At 40.5% G+C, this 18,444-nt stretch overlaps 1 protein-coding gene across 2 annotated transcripts; it reads right to left on the bottom strand.

Annotated features, from left to right (window-relative positions):
• On the bottom strand, nucleotides 1–18,093 carry LOC109413473 (PHD finger protein rhinoceros; the record flags this gene model as incomplete). 2 transcript variants are annotated; one of them, XM_062843672.1, is given in 6 exon segments in its annotated part: nucleotides 1–1,479; nucleotides 1,901–2,090; nucleotides 2,159–2,375; nucleotides 2,445–2,639; nucleotides 7,894–8,475; nucleotides 17,836–18,093. In XM_062843672.1, coding segments are annotated over 5 exon segments (2,317 nt in total), but the record flags the coding sequence as incomplete, so codon positions are not given.
• Between the last annotated feature and the right edge of the window lie 351 nt (nucleotides 18,094–18,444).

Below are 18,444 nucleotides of genomic sequence, written 5' to 3'. Positions count from 1 at the left end.
GCTCGTTACCTTCATCCTCACTGGAACTTTCCATCGAGTTGGTTCGAGTCTTTTCGGTCGACGATCCCACTTTTCTCCGTTTTCTGTCAGCTGCCTTGGTTTGGCGGGCTTTCTTCTTCGACGCTGGTGGTGAGCTCTTCTTGACGTCTTCATCCTCGGCCGAACTTGCACTTGTACTCAAATTTCGTCGAGAATGGTTGTCACTTTCACTAGATATATCACTAACACTTCGCCTCGCTGCACCGTTAATGTAGGTCCGTTTGTAAGGATTATCCTGCTTATTGGAGGCTGATCGTTGCGAAGCACTTTTATTCATACCGTTTACGTCGGTTGGTTTCTTACCGCCTCCCTCCTTTGATTTTTCGTTTTGCTGCTGCTGTTTACGGTTATTTATCTTACTGTTGCTACCAGAACTGCTACTACTATGTACACCAATTATTCGCTCTAACATATCTTCTAAACTCATTACTGCCCTATTACTAACGGAATCACTTGAATATAGTCTATCATATATCGTAGGACCATGGTTGGCTTGCATGATAACATCGATTGTAGATTCGTCTAAAGGTTTCTTATCCCCGGGCCCTCGAGTAAGGGCTGCGATCTGCTTATGAAACGTTTGTTCCCGCATGCGAAAGAACGATCGCGATAGTTTCTCCCTCCGACTAACCATATAGCACAGGTTACGAACCCGTTCGAGATCTTGTCGTAGGTGAACAAACATTTTCATCTTTTCCAAATCATCGGCCTGTTCTTGATTCTGGGCAACCATGTCTACATCGTCCGACTTGGGCGGCAAGAGTGGACGATTATGACCAGACTTGCGCTTCAGTATCCAGTAGTTATAAATGTAGTGAATAGCTTCCTGATCAACATCTAACAAATGACAACTAATATCTTTAACACTGACATGCTTATCGAACTCGGCCTCGATCTCTTGCATACGTTGTGCCCTAGCCTGATTCCGTTCCTCCGATGTCATGTCCTTACGTTTCTTACGTTTCACTTCCCCGGTGCTGCCTGACTCTTCCTCACTGGCGGAACCCGCGTTATTGTTGGCGTTTTTATTATCGCGTTTACCTTTGTGAACACCGTGCTTCTGACAGTACGACCGCAACTTGACGCCGTCTTCGGCGTTCTCGTCCTCGATGATCGCACGCATCTCGAGCCCGTGCTGGAAGGCGCACGTCACGTGATACGCCGTCTTGCAGGTCTTCACCGAACACTGGATGCAGGCTCCGACGCGCTCCCGACAGAGAACGCATATCAGGGCCCACCTGCTCGGGGGTATACTGGAGATTTTCGTAATCGGTTCCATTCGGTCCACGGAACCGATGCTGACTTCCGGTATCCACAGGGCGCAAGACACGTGCGCCCACTTCTGCCCGGATCGAGTCGACTTCATGGCTCCACCCTTGTTCGGGCATAGTACGCAGTCCGGCTTCTGGCCCATCGAACACGTCCGACACATCCATTGACCTGTTTGGGGAGAAAAGAGAAGAATCAGCTCAAAAACTGTCGCCCGAAGTGTAGGATAACCGACTTGACTAAGATTAAGAATAACAATTCGGACCGCCTGTACCGGCTGTACTGTCGTCAATCGCATATCTGTCCCATTTGCATAGGAAATCCAGCAAACATGGGACTGATATGCGATTCACGGCAGTGTACGAGTCCACTAAACAGGTGACCCCTAATGCATTAGTGATATATGTTTACCATACCGGGGAATGAATGATTAGGTTAATCTAATGGAACCTAACCACTCAAATACGGAATATGACCTTCTGATACCTGACATCTGAAGCCTTCGAAACTTACGGCTTCGAAAAGCGGTAATACGATACCCACAGCTTAATCTAACCTCGACATTAACGATTAAGAAATCGACCACACTTACCAGATGGGATGTTCGTAATTCCGTAACAGGCCTGGTGCACACAAATATTGCAATTATCACAGAACACCATCTCGTTGGCTTCCTCCGAGTCCGGTGAGCGACACACGTCGCAGATGACGTTTTCGTCGTACTCGATGCCAAGACCTTCTTCGCTTTTCATGATTGCCTGGATTTTATCCCAACATCGAACCTGTTGGTGGAATGGAAGATGATATTAATACCAAATTCAGACGCCAACCGTGCCGCCGGAGATCTTACTTCAAGTTCTTCAACGACCCTTTCGAATTGCTCGTCAGTCACTGGCACCAGTCCGGCTAGATTCCGTTCTCCGTTGAAGACCTTCAACCACGCTTCGTCGCACTGGTCGAGGTCGTAGTAGCACACCTGCTCCGAGATGGCCGGCGTGTTCGACAAGTAGTGTTGATCGTGCGAAAACGACTCGTCCTTCGTTATCCGGATGTACTTGTTCTTGGGACTGTGAGGGATATAGAAAGATTAGAAAAAAAAATTCAAGGATTCCGACGAGCTTGATGCGGTCACTTACAGCTTGAAGTCCTGTCGTTTCTTGTAGAAGTTCTCCTGAATGATGGATACGGAGGGTTCTGGTAACGAGTCCGGATTTACTGGGACTTGCACGCCACGTTCCCACTCCTGTTTCCACTGGTCGTTGATGACCCAGTACTCATCGGCGGCCAGTGGTTCCGAATCCGGTAGCTTCATGGCACTGATAAGATCCTTCCTGTGAGGGGGGAATTACAATTTAATATTTAGGATGTTTTTTCTTGGTGGAAATCATCTTTTCGTATGTATAAGGATTATAAACGAGTTTGGATTCGCCTGTCGTCGAGTACTACGCTATATGACCTACCAAGCCGAGTTCTTATTCTTGAAGTTATCCAGAAGGCATTACTGGATTATTTCCTGAAGGACTTTTTGGAGGAAATCCAGTAGGAAAACTTGGAGAATTCCAAGAAAACAAACTTTCGGAACAAACCCAGTAGGAAATTCTGGAGAAATTACAAAGACGATTCTTGGGGGAATCCAACAGAAGCTCTTAAAGCAGCCCAAGAACGAAGGCTTTCATGAATTTTAGAGGTATTTTCTGTATCTCAAAAAGAACTCATGCTGAAATCCTGGAAGAAACTTTTGCAGGAATCCCAGAAGAAACTTCTGGACGTATACCATAAAGATTATTTTAATGAATGCCAGAATGAACTGGTAATCCCAGAAAAAAATTGAAGGAAAGACTTCTGGAGGAACCCAGAAAGAACCATTGGGTAAATTTTACCAGGAATTTCTAATCATACGGAATTTTCTAAAGAAATTCCAAGACATAATCAAGCGAAATCATACAATATTTTTGAAGAAACCCCAAACAAAATCTTGGAAAATCCTGAAAGTAATTCTGTGCTAGAGATAACATAGTAAAATCTCGTTTTTAAAGATTGTCTAAAGACATTTCAAGAAATTACCTGGATGAATTCCATGAGAAAATTCTTGAGGAATTATAAACATAGCGAAAAACCTACGAGATTAGAAAGCTCAGAGACATACTTGGAAGAATCTTAGTAAGAATCTCACAAGAAACTCTCGAAGAATCGAAGAAACATGCTTGGATGATTCTTATTAAGAATTTCACAAGACACTCTCAAGGACACCTAAAACAACTTTTGAAGGAATCATTAGAGATTAGAGATATGCTTCCTATTCGCCTCCAAACGTCATCAACCCACCGCAAAATCGCTAGCGTAGAACGATCGACGCGCCACCATTTTTCGAATGCTGGAGAGCACAGGTACCTTTTTCGCGGTGTTGCTTCACCGTAAACAACACCGCGAAAAGGGTACCTACACCCTCCACTATTCGAAAGATGGTGGCGCGTCGATCGTTGCAGTTTATCGTTTGACAGTCAATAAGATTACACCGTTCAACACCAATTTCTGTTAAGCGATGAGCAGAAAAAGAACAGGGGTTTGGACCCTAGAAGTGTCATAGTGAAAGAATTTTTGAAAAATATTGGACCGGCCTTCACAGTTTATGATCGAAATTTGTATGGAGATCTTGGGGTGTTCAATTGATATGCACATTAGAACGTGCACACATTTAGGCGTTTTCGGTGTTTTCATTCGTTTCGTTATTTTCGGCACTAATTTTGATTATTTTTTCATCAATGCCATTCTTAACATCAATAAAATACCGTACTTGCCTATAAATTATTCAAAAATCATAATTTCCTTAAGGAAGCTCACGTTTTTGCATCAAAGTAAGAGTTTCTCTGAACAAACTTCTGGGAAATCCACAAAGGGATCGTTTGGAGAAATTCCCAGAAGAAAGTGCTCCCTAAGAAACAAAAAAAACCTGGCGGAAACACCTGAGGGAATTCTTGTAGGAATCCCCAAAGGGAACTACAGGAGAAATCCCCAGAGGAACCTCTTGAAGGAATCCCCAGAGGTTACATCCGGAGGAGATCTACTGGATGAATCACCAGAAGGAAGTCCTGGAAAAATCCCCAGAGGGAGCTCCTGAAGGAATCCCGCGAGGGAACTCTAGGCGAAATTCCTAGAGGAAACTCGTGGATTAATCCTCACAGCAAACTTTTCTCAAGAAGGAACTCCTAGAGGAAACTCTTGGGGGAGTCCTCAGAGGAAGCTCGTAAAGCAATCCTTGGAGATTTTATTATTATTAAATATTTAAGACACTTTACCACCTAAGTGGCATTCGTGTCTGAACAAATCCTTAGAGAGATCTACTGGTAGAATACCCAGCGGGAACTACTGGAGGAATCTCAAGAGAAAACTACTGGAGGAATCTACAATGAACCCTTGAAAAAGATTGAATATACAATTGAATCGATGGGCGTAGAAAACACGCTATATATAGTTTTGACTTCTCAAAAGACTGAAAGCCGTTAAAGTTTTCCGGTGTAAACTCCCAACAGTCGAAAGTATCCAAGTAGAAACTCCTGGAGGAGTTCCCATCTACTGAACGAAGTCTCAGAGGGAACTCCTGGAGGAATTCCCAGAGAAAACTTTTGGCGTAAGTCCCAGATATCCATTTGGGGAGTTTCTTTTGGGGATTCCTCTAGAACTTCGTTCTAGGGATTCCTCCAGAGGATTCCTTCCGGGGATTCCTCCCGAAATTCCTTCGGGGATTCTTGCAGGAGTTCCATCTGACGATTCCTCCAGTAATTACGTCTCTCTTCTTAGGGTCTCTTGAGAATTGAAATAGGAATTTCTTCTGGAGATTCCTTCTGTTAATTTCTGCGGGAGTTTCTTCTGGAAATTTCTCCAGCAGTTACTTTCATATCCAGGAAATTCCTTTGGGGATTCTTCTAGGTGTTCCATCCGGAGATTTTCCCTGGATTTTTTTTTCTCTGAGGTTTCAATGAAGGTGCCTTCAGGGAGATTCTCCAGCTGTTGCTTCTGGCTATTTATCCATGAGCTCACACTGAGGATTTCTCCAGAAATTCCCTCTGAAGATTTCTGTTCAGGCAGTAAACGTATTGAATTCCTCGACTTAGATCCTTTAAACAGTCTTTCCTATGTATGTAAATAAGGTTTCTCCACAGAGAAATAGAAGAAAATTCATTAAAAAAAACATCGTCACAAAAACGTGATCGCCCAATGTTAAAATTATTTTGTTTGGCCAGGCCATCACTAGGTGGCGGTAGTGAGCAAACGTCAAACATGAGCAAAAACGATGCCAGCGCTGCGTGTGGCCGATTGACCTACTAGCGAATATTTGATTCAGCCGTTAAAAAGGTTATCGATGGGAGGTGAGCAGAATGCGACGTCTGTTTCTCTGTAATTTCTCCCTTTCACTATTACAATTACCAAAAAATAGAATAAGTCAAATTGTGAACTACTGAAAGTATACGTAAACCTTTTGTAATTAGTTCATGCATTGTATAAGAACCATACAAGACGCAATGACGTTTCGTAACCTCACTTTTTACCTGTTCAACGACCCTAGAACTTGCAGTTGCGGGGAATTAAGGATCAGAAACAAATTGAAAATAGACGGAAACAACTGTTCTCGTTATTTTCTACAAATTACAAGCTTATTTGAAGAAAAAAAATCAAGAATTTACGTTCGTTGAACAGGTAGATTTGAGGTTAGGGAATCGTTACTGAGTCCTAATGACAATGATTACCAGAAGACATTACAAGTATCGCTACTAGACAAGTCGTAATACTAATTACCAAGTACTAGTGAATATTATCCGAAATATTTTCTGTTCATATCAGATACTTCAAGTGTACAGTGTACTACATACCATAATGAACCATGAAAAACCACTAGTAATCACAGACAAGTAGACCTAGTGCTCTAGTGATTTAAATATAAAGAAAAGAACCATTCACGAATTGAACTTCTGGCATTAACAATTTCAATGGAAGTTTCTGTAGTGAAATGATCCAGGAGTTCGCTTTGTACATTCCTCCAGGACTATTCTATCAGAAATTTTCATTTAAAAAAATCAATGAAAGTTCTCATCAGGATTTTTTTCCCCAGGAGCTCCCTCTAAGATTTTATCCAGGAGTTCCTTCTTGGGATTCCTCTGGGAGTTTTCTCTGAAGATTACGCCTGCAGTTATTTCTTAGAATTCTTATAGAAAATCCCTACTGGGGATTTCCCAGAAGTTTGTTCAGAGGGTTTCTCTAGGTATTCAATCTAAGGAATCTTCAGATTTCAACAGAACTCCGTTTTGAGGAATCCCCAGGATTTTCACTAAGATATTCCTTCTGGAGTTTCTCCTGCATATTTTTCCAGGAGTGCAATTTGGGGATTCCTACAGGTGTTTTTTCTTGAGATTACTGCAGATTCCCCCAAAGAATTCTTGTAGGAGTTTCCTCTTGGAATTTCTCTAAAAGTTTCCTCTGGGCATTCCTGTAGAAGTTTTTCTCTAGGAATTCCACAAGCACTTTTTTCTGCGAATTCCCCTAGAAAATCCCTTCCGGGGATTTCTCAACAGTTTGTTCAGAGGGCTTCTCCAGGTGTTCAATCTAATGAATCTTCCAGCAGATCTGTAGAAATTCCTTCAAAATTTTGTGTACAAAAAGCATATTTAAAAATCTTGCTTCCTTATTCAATAAAAAATCAAATATCCAAAACTTAGAAAATGCGTCCAGTTTCGCCTTGTTAAAAACTTATTTCTGGAGGGCAGTCTGAACAAAAATTCATGAAAATACAATCAAAATCGGTTCAAAAATGGCGGAACGAATGAAAGCACCGAAAACGCTTATATGTATGCACGTTCTAATGTGCATATCAATTGCACACCTCAAGTTATCCATACAAACTTCGGTCATAAGCTGTGCAGGCCCGGTCCAATATTTTTCAAAAAATCTTTCACTATGATACTTCTAGGGTCCCAAACCCCTGTTCTTTTTTTTCTCATTGCATAATACAAAATTTTGTAAAATTTTATTGAGCAGTTTTATCTGAAGCACCCAATCATTGAAAAAACTCTTATCACGAATCAAAGAAGAAACTCATAGAGAACTCCAAAAAAAGCTTCTCAACTTATTGCAAGAATTAACCAAGCAGAACTGTACAAGATTACCTACTTAGAGGAATTCCAGAAACATTCCTGGGTGAATTTCAGATGGTACCCATTGAGGAATGCTAAAAGTACTTTCGAATTACAAAAAAAAGAATCACGAAAAGGAATTCCGAAAGAAACTTGCTAAAGAATCCAATCCAAGACAAACTCTGGAACGATTCTTAAATACTTAGAAAAATCATATAATGTTTATAAAAGACACTCCAGACGAGACTCTTACGTTAATATCAGTAGAAATCATCGCAGAAACTCCCTGAGAGGAATTGCCGCTGAGTTTTTGGTATGAAGTTCTGGAGAAATTCTCTGAAATATCCCGATGGTGAAATGTTAATAGGAATTTATTCCTCACCATATGCCCTAGCATACTAACTGTTCGATCATATCATCTACCTTATATAAACATTAACCATCATAGCTGCCTACTCACCTAAACAATTCAGCCGGTGCTTCCGGTGCAGTACGGTTGTATATACTGGACATCTTGATGTCGATGACCGCCCGCGGTTGCCAGTTCTTGGTCGGCGTCGTCGGACCACCGGTGTTGGACGTGAGCGAGTTGTCCTCCTCCATCGACGAGACCGCGGGGCGGCCCTTGCGCTTCTTGATCGGCGGTGGTCCATCATTTTCTGCTCGATTCGATCGCTTCTGGCCCTTCTGCGACATACTGTGCCAACGACGAGCAGCTGCTGTTGTCGTTTGCCACCGTGCAGGGGAGCGCTCGGGACGATCGAACAGTTAAAAAGGGGGGTGGTTTGTGTTGTGTTTGCGTTCAGTGGTGGTGACCTCCTGCTGCCGCTGCTGTTGCTGCTAGCTAGGCAGGTCTCCGGGATTCGGGATTTTTTAGGGACACGTCCTGTAAAACGGTCCCTCAATTGTAGAACTCTCACTAGTGAGGGTGACTTGTTATTCGTAGCTATATGTAGTATTTCTTGCTTGTTGTATGTACGATTAATGCTTGTGTTTAAATATTGTTAATTGCATGTGGATAAGTCTAGTTACATTGGACAATCTGAAAATGAAAAAGGAGAAGTATAAACACTTATTAGAGAAAGGGGAAAAAGTGTATAGGTATATTTTAACATAAAATTAAAAAGCTACTAATAGATCTCTTGGCAAATATTTATTGAGAAAAAAAGGAGATCATTGACAACAATATTACCCAGAAAAAGTACATCAAAACAAATGGTAAATATCACAATTTTGCTAAATTTGAATCGGCATCAATGTTTACAAACACAATTCTAACACTAATGAGACTGATGCAGACCTAAGGAAAAAAAACTCCAATGCAGGTAGGTAAACATCCAAACGAGTCGTCTTGTCTAGGGTAGACAAAAGCTATAGATAAACATGACTTTACTTGTGCGCTGTACATGCGCACGAGTTATGAAACGTAAACCAAAACGGAACGTGATTAGGTTTCCTTTAATGGGTTTTTACAGCTAGATGTGCCTACTTTATGGGGAAGTAAATTTCCATGCGAATGTTCTGTATATTATGTACAAGTAGGGTAAAGGTGGAGGAATTTGGCAGTGTTACGATTGTCCTTTTAGAGTAGCATTGAACTTCTGATTTTGAGTTTGTTGTTTTCGTTAAGTGTTACTGTCGTTAAACAGTGTTTTGCGATCACCAGAACATCACATTCAGAACAGCTTGCTGCCGTAATGTACCGTATGGACCAGTAGGATGTTGCACCATATCAATAATTATGTAACAACAATCCATTGATTGCACTTGTAGATCTTAAAGCCTGTATTCATGGAAGTTTTTGGAAGACCTACAACACCTTTGGAAAGCGTTTTTTTACAGAACCATGTGCTGTGAACCTGACCGATGTTCGTATCAGTTATTTAACAACAATCCATCGATTATGCTTGTAGATCTTAAGGCCTTCACACGCGGAATTTCTTGGAGGACCGCGAATATAGTTGGGAATTTATTCTCTTCAGCACAATGGACTTGTAGAATGTTGTACCGTATCAGTAATGTAGCATCAATTCATTGATTACGCTTGTAGATTTTAAGGCCTTTACTCGCGGAAGCTCTTGGAGGACCTAGAACATCTTTGGAAACTAGTAGTTCTTTACAGAACAATGCTTTATGAACCTGTAAGATGTTGCACCGTACCAGTAATGAATTCATCGATTAAGATCTTAAGGCCTTTTATTCAAGGAAGTTCTTGGATGACCCAGAACATCTTTTGGAATTATTTCTGTACACCATCATGGACCTGTCGGACGTTGCACAACGCATGTAGCTCATAAGGCTTTTACTCGCGGATTACCTAGAGCATTTTTAAAAATGAATACTCGAGAGAACTATGCCTTATGGACCTGTATGATATTGGTACCGTATCATTTATGGAACAACAACCTATTAATTGCGCTCGTAGATCATGAGGCCTATATTCGCGAGCGTTTATTGAGGTACTCGTAGGTTTCATGGGATTTGATAGGCGTTTAAAGGAATTCTTTGGAGCACAGAAACATTTTCGGAGACTCCAGGACAGTTTCAGGAAGATCTTAGGGATCTTTCAAGGAGTTTCAGGGAGATTCATGAGGTTTTCAACAAGGTTTTAGAAGGATGTCAGGAGGTTTCAGAACGATGTCTAGGAGTTGCAGGGATGCCAGAAGGGGGTCTTCAAAGGCGTTTCTAAGAGTTTCAGTGATAATTCAGGGGGTTTAGGAATTATCTTTAGGGACATTTGTGTGTGTTCCAGATGGATTCAGCAGGTTTCAGACATTTCAAGGGGCTTCAAAGGGGCTCATGAGGATTCATATGAAGGGGCTTTCTAGGGTCTACAGCCCCCAGAACCACCTCAAACGCACCTGAAACCATTGGAAATTTTCCTAAAACCTTCTTGAAACCCTTCTTCTGAAATCCATCTGATCACTTCTGTCTCTCGAAATCATTCCAGAAGCCCAAGAAAACGCCCCTTCGGTCACGCTCAATACTCACCATACTTCATCTGGTACGCCCATCGTGCTCTCTGTGCTCCATGATTTCGTGTGCCAAACTTTGCAGGGTTGTTGTCTGAAACACTTGCAACACCCCCCATGGCGAAGAGAACAAACCTGCCGATATATTTTTTTTATGCAATTCAGTATCCTAATTTCAATTTTATATAACTCATTTTGGTATCATAATAGCCAATTTTTCCGAACTGGTTTGAGTTGCATAATGAAAACTGAACTGAAATGACTTGCATATGAAAAATAGTTGCATAATATTCATTATGCAACTCATTTGAGTTGCATTATGAACATTATGCAACCCAAATTAGTTATATAATGAAAAAATCATTGCATAAAATATTGTATGGAACTCGTTGCAAAATTCGATTTTTTCAGCACTCTTCGTATTTATCCAACTCCCCAAGCCTCGTTGAATAAATGTACGACTCGTATTGAAAAAATCAACTTTTTGCAACTCGTTACATAAATAACTATTATCAGTATTAACCAGGCTTGATAATTCTCTTCAAAATCAAGAGTTTTGCAACATGCTCTAGAGCGGTGTTTTGCTTCAGCCGTGTCGCGCGGGAGCGAACGAAACCCAAATAGAGAGGCAATAAAAATTGAGCGAGGAAGAGGGGAACGAAAAAAGAGCCGATGATGATTTCGAATAAAAGAGTGTGATTTTTGCCTCGAGAGTGTTGCTTTGTATGGGAGTGATACTCGCGAGAGCTTTTTGAGTGTGAGTGGACGTGAGAAACACAACAAGCAATTATGAGTGTTGGACGAACTCCTCGCTGTTGGACAAGCTAACGCTGGTGCTGTTCAGGGTTTGCGTTGTGATTTCTGAGTTTTATTTTTCTCGTCAGAAAATCGTCGAAATCGCTTCCACATTTTCTCGCGAGGGAGTTTCTGTCAAGTCTGGTATTAACGAGATTTTGCAGTGAGATATGTATAATATGGAGATGGTACGAGATTTTAAATCAATTGGTAACTTAGTTATTACAGCGAAAACTGCCCAAAATACCAGCCACTGCCCCAGTGGCTCGGTACGGTACCCCATTAGAAATACTTCCATTACTTTAATAGTTTAATACTTCGGCTGATCTTTTTTAGAGGATTAAAAAGAAAAACCGGTAAATAAATGCATTACGAAACAATCGGAATACTTAAGAAACTACAGCACACGAACTTTTGCTATTGTCAAGAATATAGTAGGGTCTAGGAACATTTGGGCAGGAGGACCTATATTGGACACTTGCTGCTGTAACTCAGTCAATTTTGATCCAAATGATTTGATTTTTGGGACACGGTGAGATTCGTACTAGCCATGCACAAAAATTCACGTCAATTGATGTGAAATTGTCTGAATTAAGGCAGGAAGTTCCCAAAATAGGCCCCCCCTGCCCAAATGGTCCAAGACCCTATATATTTTTTAGTTTCAGTACCAACTGTCACAGAAACTTATTCAGGAATACATAATATCAGTAATTAGGTTTGTGGAGATTCTTCGGACACATTCAACGCGTTAGGTACGTTTTGCACGAGAATCAAAATTTTGATTTTAAAAATTGGTATGTTGTTAAATACATGCCAACCAATATATCAAACGATCAGATTTGATGCATGAAATGTGTCTTCAGCTTTTCCATAGACGTTTTTGAACTTCCTAATAAATTCCGCTAAAATTATAGTTGCAAATTCCTTCAAAAAAAATTCCTGAAATATTCTCTGACAGTCTTTTGAGAATTCTTCTAAAAATTAGAAAATTTAGAAAAAGCGCTTTGAGAAGCTCGGCAATATCCGTATGTTTAGACCAAAACTTATCCCGAGGATCTACAAAAAAAAACTGCAAAAAAATCCCATGATTTGCTTAATAAAGGTTTAAAATAACAAAACACTAGACACGGGCGTAGCCAGCTTTTTCTTTTTTCCTGCTCACACGAGAAAGAGCGGTATGAAAGGGAGGGCGAATGGCCCCTCCATCCATCCTTCTTTCTCGTGTTTGTTTAGAGAGTCAGCAAAAAACATGACCACAGAACCCACAAAACTAGACATATTATAATGACTATGAAATTATTGGCAAAGTTATTCTGTTCATCATGAAGGGGTTTCAAACAGCCAAAATGCATGAAATTAGGTCGTATAATTCAGATTAAAAAACGATCACGATCAATTCTGACTATACATGTCAATGGTTGCTCCTCCGTGATTGATCTGAACTGGAACCAGTTGCACTGTGATCCAACTGAATAAGGGGCTGGACATTCCACTTATTCTCAAAGTGCAATTTTAGCAGCTCATGCATATTTGATCAATAACGGCGCCGGCCAAGTCCTTATAGTCAGCTGGGAAGGGAAAGGAATGTTAGAGTGTACTGGTTGTTGCTACTAGAGACCGAGAGCACTCTGCGTCCCACAACCCGCACGGACTGGGGTATTTGTTAGACGGAAAGGATGGGAGATCTGGGAGTCACCGTTGGGTCGGTGATGCGATCCATGGATAGGGTTATTTATAGTGTTCGTGATAGATTGTGTGGTGAATAAGGTGAATAAGGTCAAGCGGCACAGCACGCTTTGGTTGCATAACTTACAGGCGTTATATATACACTGTGCTGTGAGTGGAAGTTGGAAGGGAGGGAAACGACTTTTTTCAATTCGTTTCTGGTTCTAGCGATGGCTATGAACATATGAATATACATGAGTTGTATATGTAGAGAAGAGAGAGTGAGAGAAAGTGGATAGAAAGATACAAAGTAGGATGAAAAGGACGGGCCAGGGATTGAACCCATGACCTTCTGCATACGAATCAGAAGCGGTAGCCACTAGACCACCAAGCCCGTCTGAAATTAGGTCGTATAATTCAGATTAGAAGAGAAAGTTTTGTGATGTGATGTAACGCTACCACCAGTGTAGGACTTGCCATATTGCACGGTTCCTCTTAAAGCAAGATCAACATGTTGGACAGTCTGTACATTCCCTATTTTGTTGTATGAAAGGCCAAAAGGAAGTGTGGACTCATTCGTACTTTGACTTCAAGGCAGATAATCTCCTTCCAACAAAATGTTCCTATCTCAGCATCCAACACCTCGCAGTACATATTCAGATTTCCGTCTGGCGGTTTGTAACTAAAAGGATGCGTCAAGCTTATCGCAAAATGTTGGAATACATCATCAACTATGACTAAGATTCAAGAATATTGATCATAAAGCGATCACCTCAGTGAATTGGGTCGTTTACCAAGATCTAATTGATCCAATTTTGTGAACTTTCACCAATATACTGAAAAATCATGGATGCTAACTCATTGTTAGCTTCAAATATATTTTTTGTTTTAATAGTTTGTAAAGTAAAATATTTTATACCTATGACCATTATTTTGTAAAAAAATGAAATGGGTTTGATGGTACTTAAAATTGCCTGAAACAGTTACTTCATTAACTGAGTATTTTATGGCAAATAAAATAAGGTAGACCGGGGCAAGATGAAACGCGAAGTTTTTGAAATAGATTTCAATATAATTTGATTTTTTTTTCTTTCGCCAAAAGATTGGTTGAATCCATAACTATGTGTAATAATATTCAAGCTGTTTACCATCATTGGATAACATCATGTTAACCCGCAGTTTCATGTTGCCCCACCCGTTTCAACTTGCCCCGGTGTACCTTAAGAATTATGTTTGCTTTTTAATAGGTTAATCCAACGGAAGCTAACGATCCCTCCGCATCTGGTGGCAGGAATGAGAACTCTATGAAAAACGTGACTCCGCCAAAATTTCACATGGCGCAGCATAGGCAAAGTGCACTTTTTTCACTTTTTCATATCGAATTCCGCATCGTAGAGAAACAAACGAGCACTTTTTGGAAAGAAAATTTAATTCTCTTTCAGATGCGCTTAGATCCGGTAGGTACATACGAACAATTTATATGATAAATTTGAGGAGCTCTTGCTATGCCTCCGGCGGGCTATCTTCCGGATTTTTTGTTAGCTGACTAATTCGGTGTCTGTTGCCGTGGGCATCGAGATTGATGATATTAGAAGCCATTGCAAATGGAAAATAGTAACTTCTAGAGCAAAAAATCAGCAAAATTTGACGACTGCAATTGGGGGTCATCTGGTTTAGCCTATACGCATCCTGTGCTGCTGTCTTCAAGGAATCAGAATTGAAAGAAAACAGTTTTCTTTTACTTTTCTGCATGTTCTTGTTCTTCTTAACTGTGAAAAATTAGGAACTGGTGATCCAAATCGGTGAAGATTTGTAATTAATCAGCTGAATTTTTGTATGATGAGAAGGTAAATTTATCGCTTCTGCAAGTAAATGATGCAAAAAGTGTGTGTTGCGGCGGTTATGCAAGAAATTTAGTGAAACTGGCAACACGTATTTGAAGTAGCATTTCGTATATTTATTCCATGCACATTGTGATATGCATTAGATAGTGTTAAACTTACTATCAGTTGGATGGAGCGGTTGTATCTGTACCAGAATAGGCTCTGAAACTATCATGTAAGACCCTAATTATATATTATAAGTACATTTTTAATACAAACAGAAATATATTACAGCATTGAAGCTGGCGTAAAATAAACGCTGCTTTCGATATGAGTTTCGCCGAACTGGAGATGAATGCCCCCAACAGTGTGGGTATTATGATTTCTAGCCTTATTTTATGCTGTTCGAGCAAAACTTCGGGAAACGGTGTTGTTAATGTTGCAAGAAATAAAAAATAGCAAAAGAAAATGTTTCAATCTATATATCTATAATACAGAAGTCAAGGTAACAGTTGACTGGCACTGGCCAAAATAGAAGCACTGGGTCAGATTTGGCTACATTTTTAATTTTGGATTTTATTTTGGCCAATAGTATATTTTGCGGAATGACAACAGTGTTGATATTGATATATACACCCGCGTGTTACGATGCGGCCTTCTGTTAAATTTGCATTCATGAAATGAACGATCATCTGATCCGAAACGTCTCGTGAAACGGCTCATCATTTGTATTTCTCATAGGAATGGCCAAATTAGGAGCACCCTGGCCAAAGTAAATTTTTGAGGGTTTTTTTTTATAACATTTGTTATTGTTACTGTTATTTTAACTAAAAATTTTGAAAGAGGGAAAAGCCCTTTTGAGTGTTTTCCTCATCTACGAAATCTTTCTCAAAAAGGCATAAAACCTCTTTAAAATCGTTATAAAATTTATAACATTTGTTAATCTATCTATGGTTTTCACAGCTTTAATAATCATATTAGGGGTTCTCACTAAACCGATTAAATTGCTGCGTAAGCCATGATTTTCTGCTTATTTGAAACGTTTCAATAATTAAAGATTGCCTTGGTGATCGCGACGGTCAATCAGTTTAATCGGTTTACGCTGTTTAGTGAATCCCCCTAATATATTAGGGGGAAAATGCTCCTACCCTACATGTATTCCATTTCCCGCTATTGAAATCACGAAGTCTCTATAACTTCATTCAGACAAGCCATACTTGTACGTAGATCACCAATCGTAGAATTCCACAAGTATAATAGCCACCAAATGACAATATTTTTAACATGTAAACAATTCATTGAAGTCAAGTGAAGCAAAACCGTTCAAACGATTTCACAGGTAGCTATTGGAACGCACAATTTTATGTTTACATATTTCTCTCTGGTCTTCTCTGTTCACTAATGTTCCAATTATGACTCGCCTTCAAAATTGTATTGCCACTACGAGCAATTTCGAAGCTATAACACATGTAATACTCGCATATACACCTGTTGTAGACAGTGAATATCCTTCCTTATCTTCCGCCAAGGCAAGGCAGTCCGAGCACCTTGTATACCTACGTCGTCACACGCACCATCATCGTCGACAGACAGCTAGCTGCACTGAACAACCGCGCTTGAGGTCACATATTTGCACACCATTACAACAGCTCTAGTAGGTGCTGTCTGCGCTGCTGCTTATCACCAGATTAATCAATAAAATGCGAGAATGTGCATCACTTCAGTCCCATCACACTCTCTCGATAGGTCGCGGATGGCCCTGCGAGTTCCCACCAGTTCGGGTGTAACGTTGTTGCACTTGTAAAGCACCCAATGGTCAGTCAGAATCACACTTCTTCGAATCCCATCAGAGCAAATAAACAAATCACAATTAATCATGACGACATTACGCCTCACACTTTCAATGTTTGCCATGTTTTGGAGTGTCTCACCAATACACACACACATTTACGCTCGCCAATCAATGCCACACCAATACACGCGCACACTGTGGCATGGTGTTGTTATTGCTGTTGTTGTTTCCAATTGAGTATTATTTTTTGTTCTTCTTCGAATATAACACTACTTGCTCTCCTTTCTTTTCACGTCCGCGATGTGTTTTGAAGGTATCTACGTGCACAGTAGCGGTGTACCGATATTCTCACATATGCAGATTTCTCTTCTACTTCTTCTTCATCCATTTCTTTTCATCACACCTTGCTTTGATGGTTGCTCCTTGCTTGCACGCGAGTAAGTACTTTTGCCTAACACGAGAGAAAGAGAGCGAGAGCCTTCACGATTAAAAAATAAATGAAAACTTCTTTTTCTTCATAAATACACTCTCTATCACACGACCGTACACTTTTTCGCCTCTATATCGTATAGTAGACATCGTCATCATCTTCCGCCTGTCGTCTTGAACCACCCAGTTTCCGTACTCATCTTCATTATCCAGACCGCGCACAATGATCTTCTCTTACTCTTTTCTCTTCGTCTTCTCATGCACCGTTCACTTGATTCACTACGGACGGGAGCATTAAAGCGCAAAAGTGTAGGTAACTAGTAGTGGCCAGTGTTGCTATCTTCCCGAAACACTACACAGCATAACGCGCACGAACCGGAGGACAATATGCTCATGAGCATCACCGATCAATAACTCTCACTTTGGTGACTCCATGTCATGTATATCATCTTCTAGTAGCATACATGATGAAAACACTGCTGTGGATGCTGTGCAGTGTCTGCCTTATGCTGATGTATCCTTTCCCATTTTCGTCGTAGCGAACTCCCTTATTGAGCACTTCCGAACAGCACAAACGAGACTCCAAGGTTTCCGAGAAACGTGCAGGTACTATGATCGTTCGGTACCGCCTCCTACAAGTATTGTAATCAAAAATAAAAGAAACAAGCGCCAAGAGATCGTGTATAATGAGTAGCAGCAATGAACGAAAACGTCAAAACACAACGCATTCACTTTTCCGCTGTCTTGCCTTTGCCTTGGCAGCAGAGCATCGCCATAAATTCCAGCGAAAGATTGCCACCACCGGCCGTATACCTACTTCGCCACCTCTCTATCCTATACCTACCGCTCTGCAGCACACAACACGTATACTCGACGTAGTCATGTCGTCAGTCAGCGCAAAAGAGAAATCTATCACAAATACTTACGTTTTTAATTCCCCGTTCCTTCCCCAGTTCCGACGACAATCAATCGATTTATGTATCTCCGCGAAAATCAAAACTCCTGTCGTAGCAGCTCGTCGTAGTGGGGTCGTGCTGATGATGCGTGACATCTATGCAAATCCTTATATTCCTGTAATAACGGGGAGAGGATGGATAGGAGGAAGAGAGAGAGACCGGAAATAGAATTAGAATTAGCGCTAAACAGTGTTACAGTTATTGCTATTATGCGTATATGCAGGGAAAAGAGTAAAGTGGGTAAGGTGGGTCATTCAGGCGAAAGGATTGAAAATACTTATTTCAGCATTTTAAGACCCAACAGTGATCTAAGCCCTAAAATACACAGGGTCAATACAATTTTGAGCTTTATAACTTATACAATAAGCTTTGAAAAACTTTTTACTTAACTTAAGATTGTTAGCACGGAAGAGAGTTATAGCGATTAGATTATTTTTCTCATAAAATACCAAATTAGCCAAAACTTCAACATTGCTTTAAATTTCAATATGGTAATTTTAGTTCATGTAAATTCCATCTAATTGACTTGAATATAATTGTGTTTAACCCTTCTAAAATGTTAGTTTTTTGGCAAAACAT

Source organism: Aedes albopictus, unplaced genomic scaffold (assembly GCF_035046485.1).
Source record: "Aedes albopictus strain Foshan unplaced genomic scaffold, AalbF5 HiC_scaffold_437, whole genome shotgun sequence".
Lineage (NCBI taxonomy): Eukaryota > Metazoa > Arthropoda > Insecta > Diptera > Culicidae > Aedes > Aedes albopictus.
Note: the sequence above shows the minus strand (reverse complement) of the source record. Positions and strands in the feature narration are given on the sequence as shown.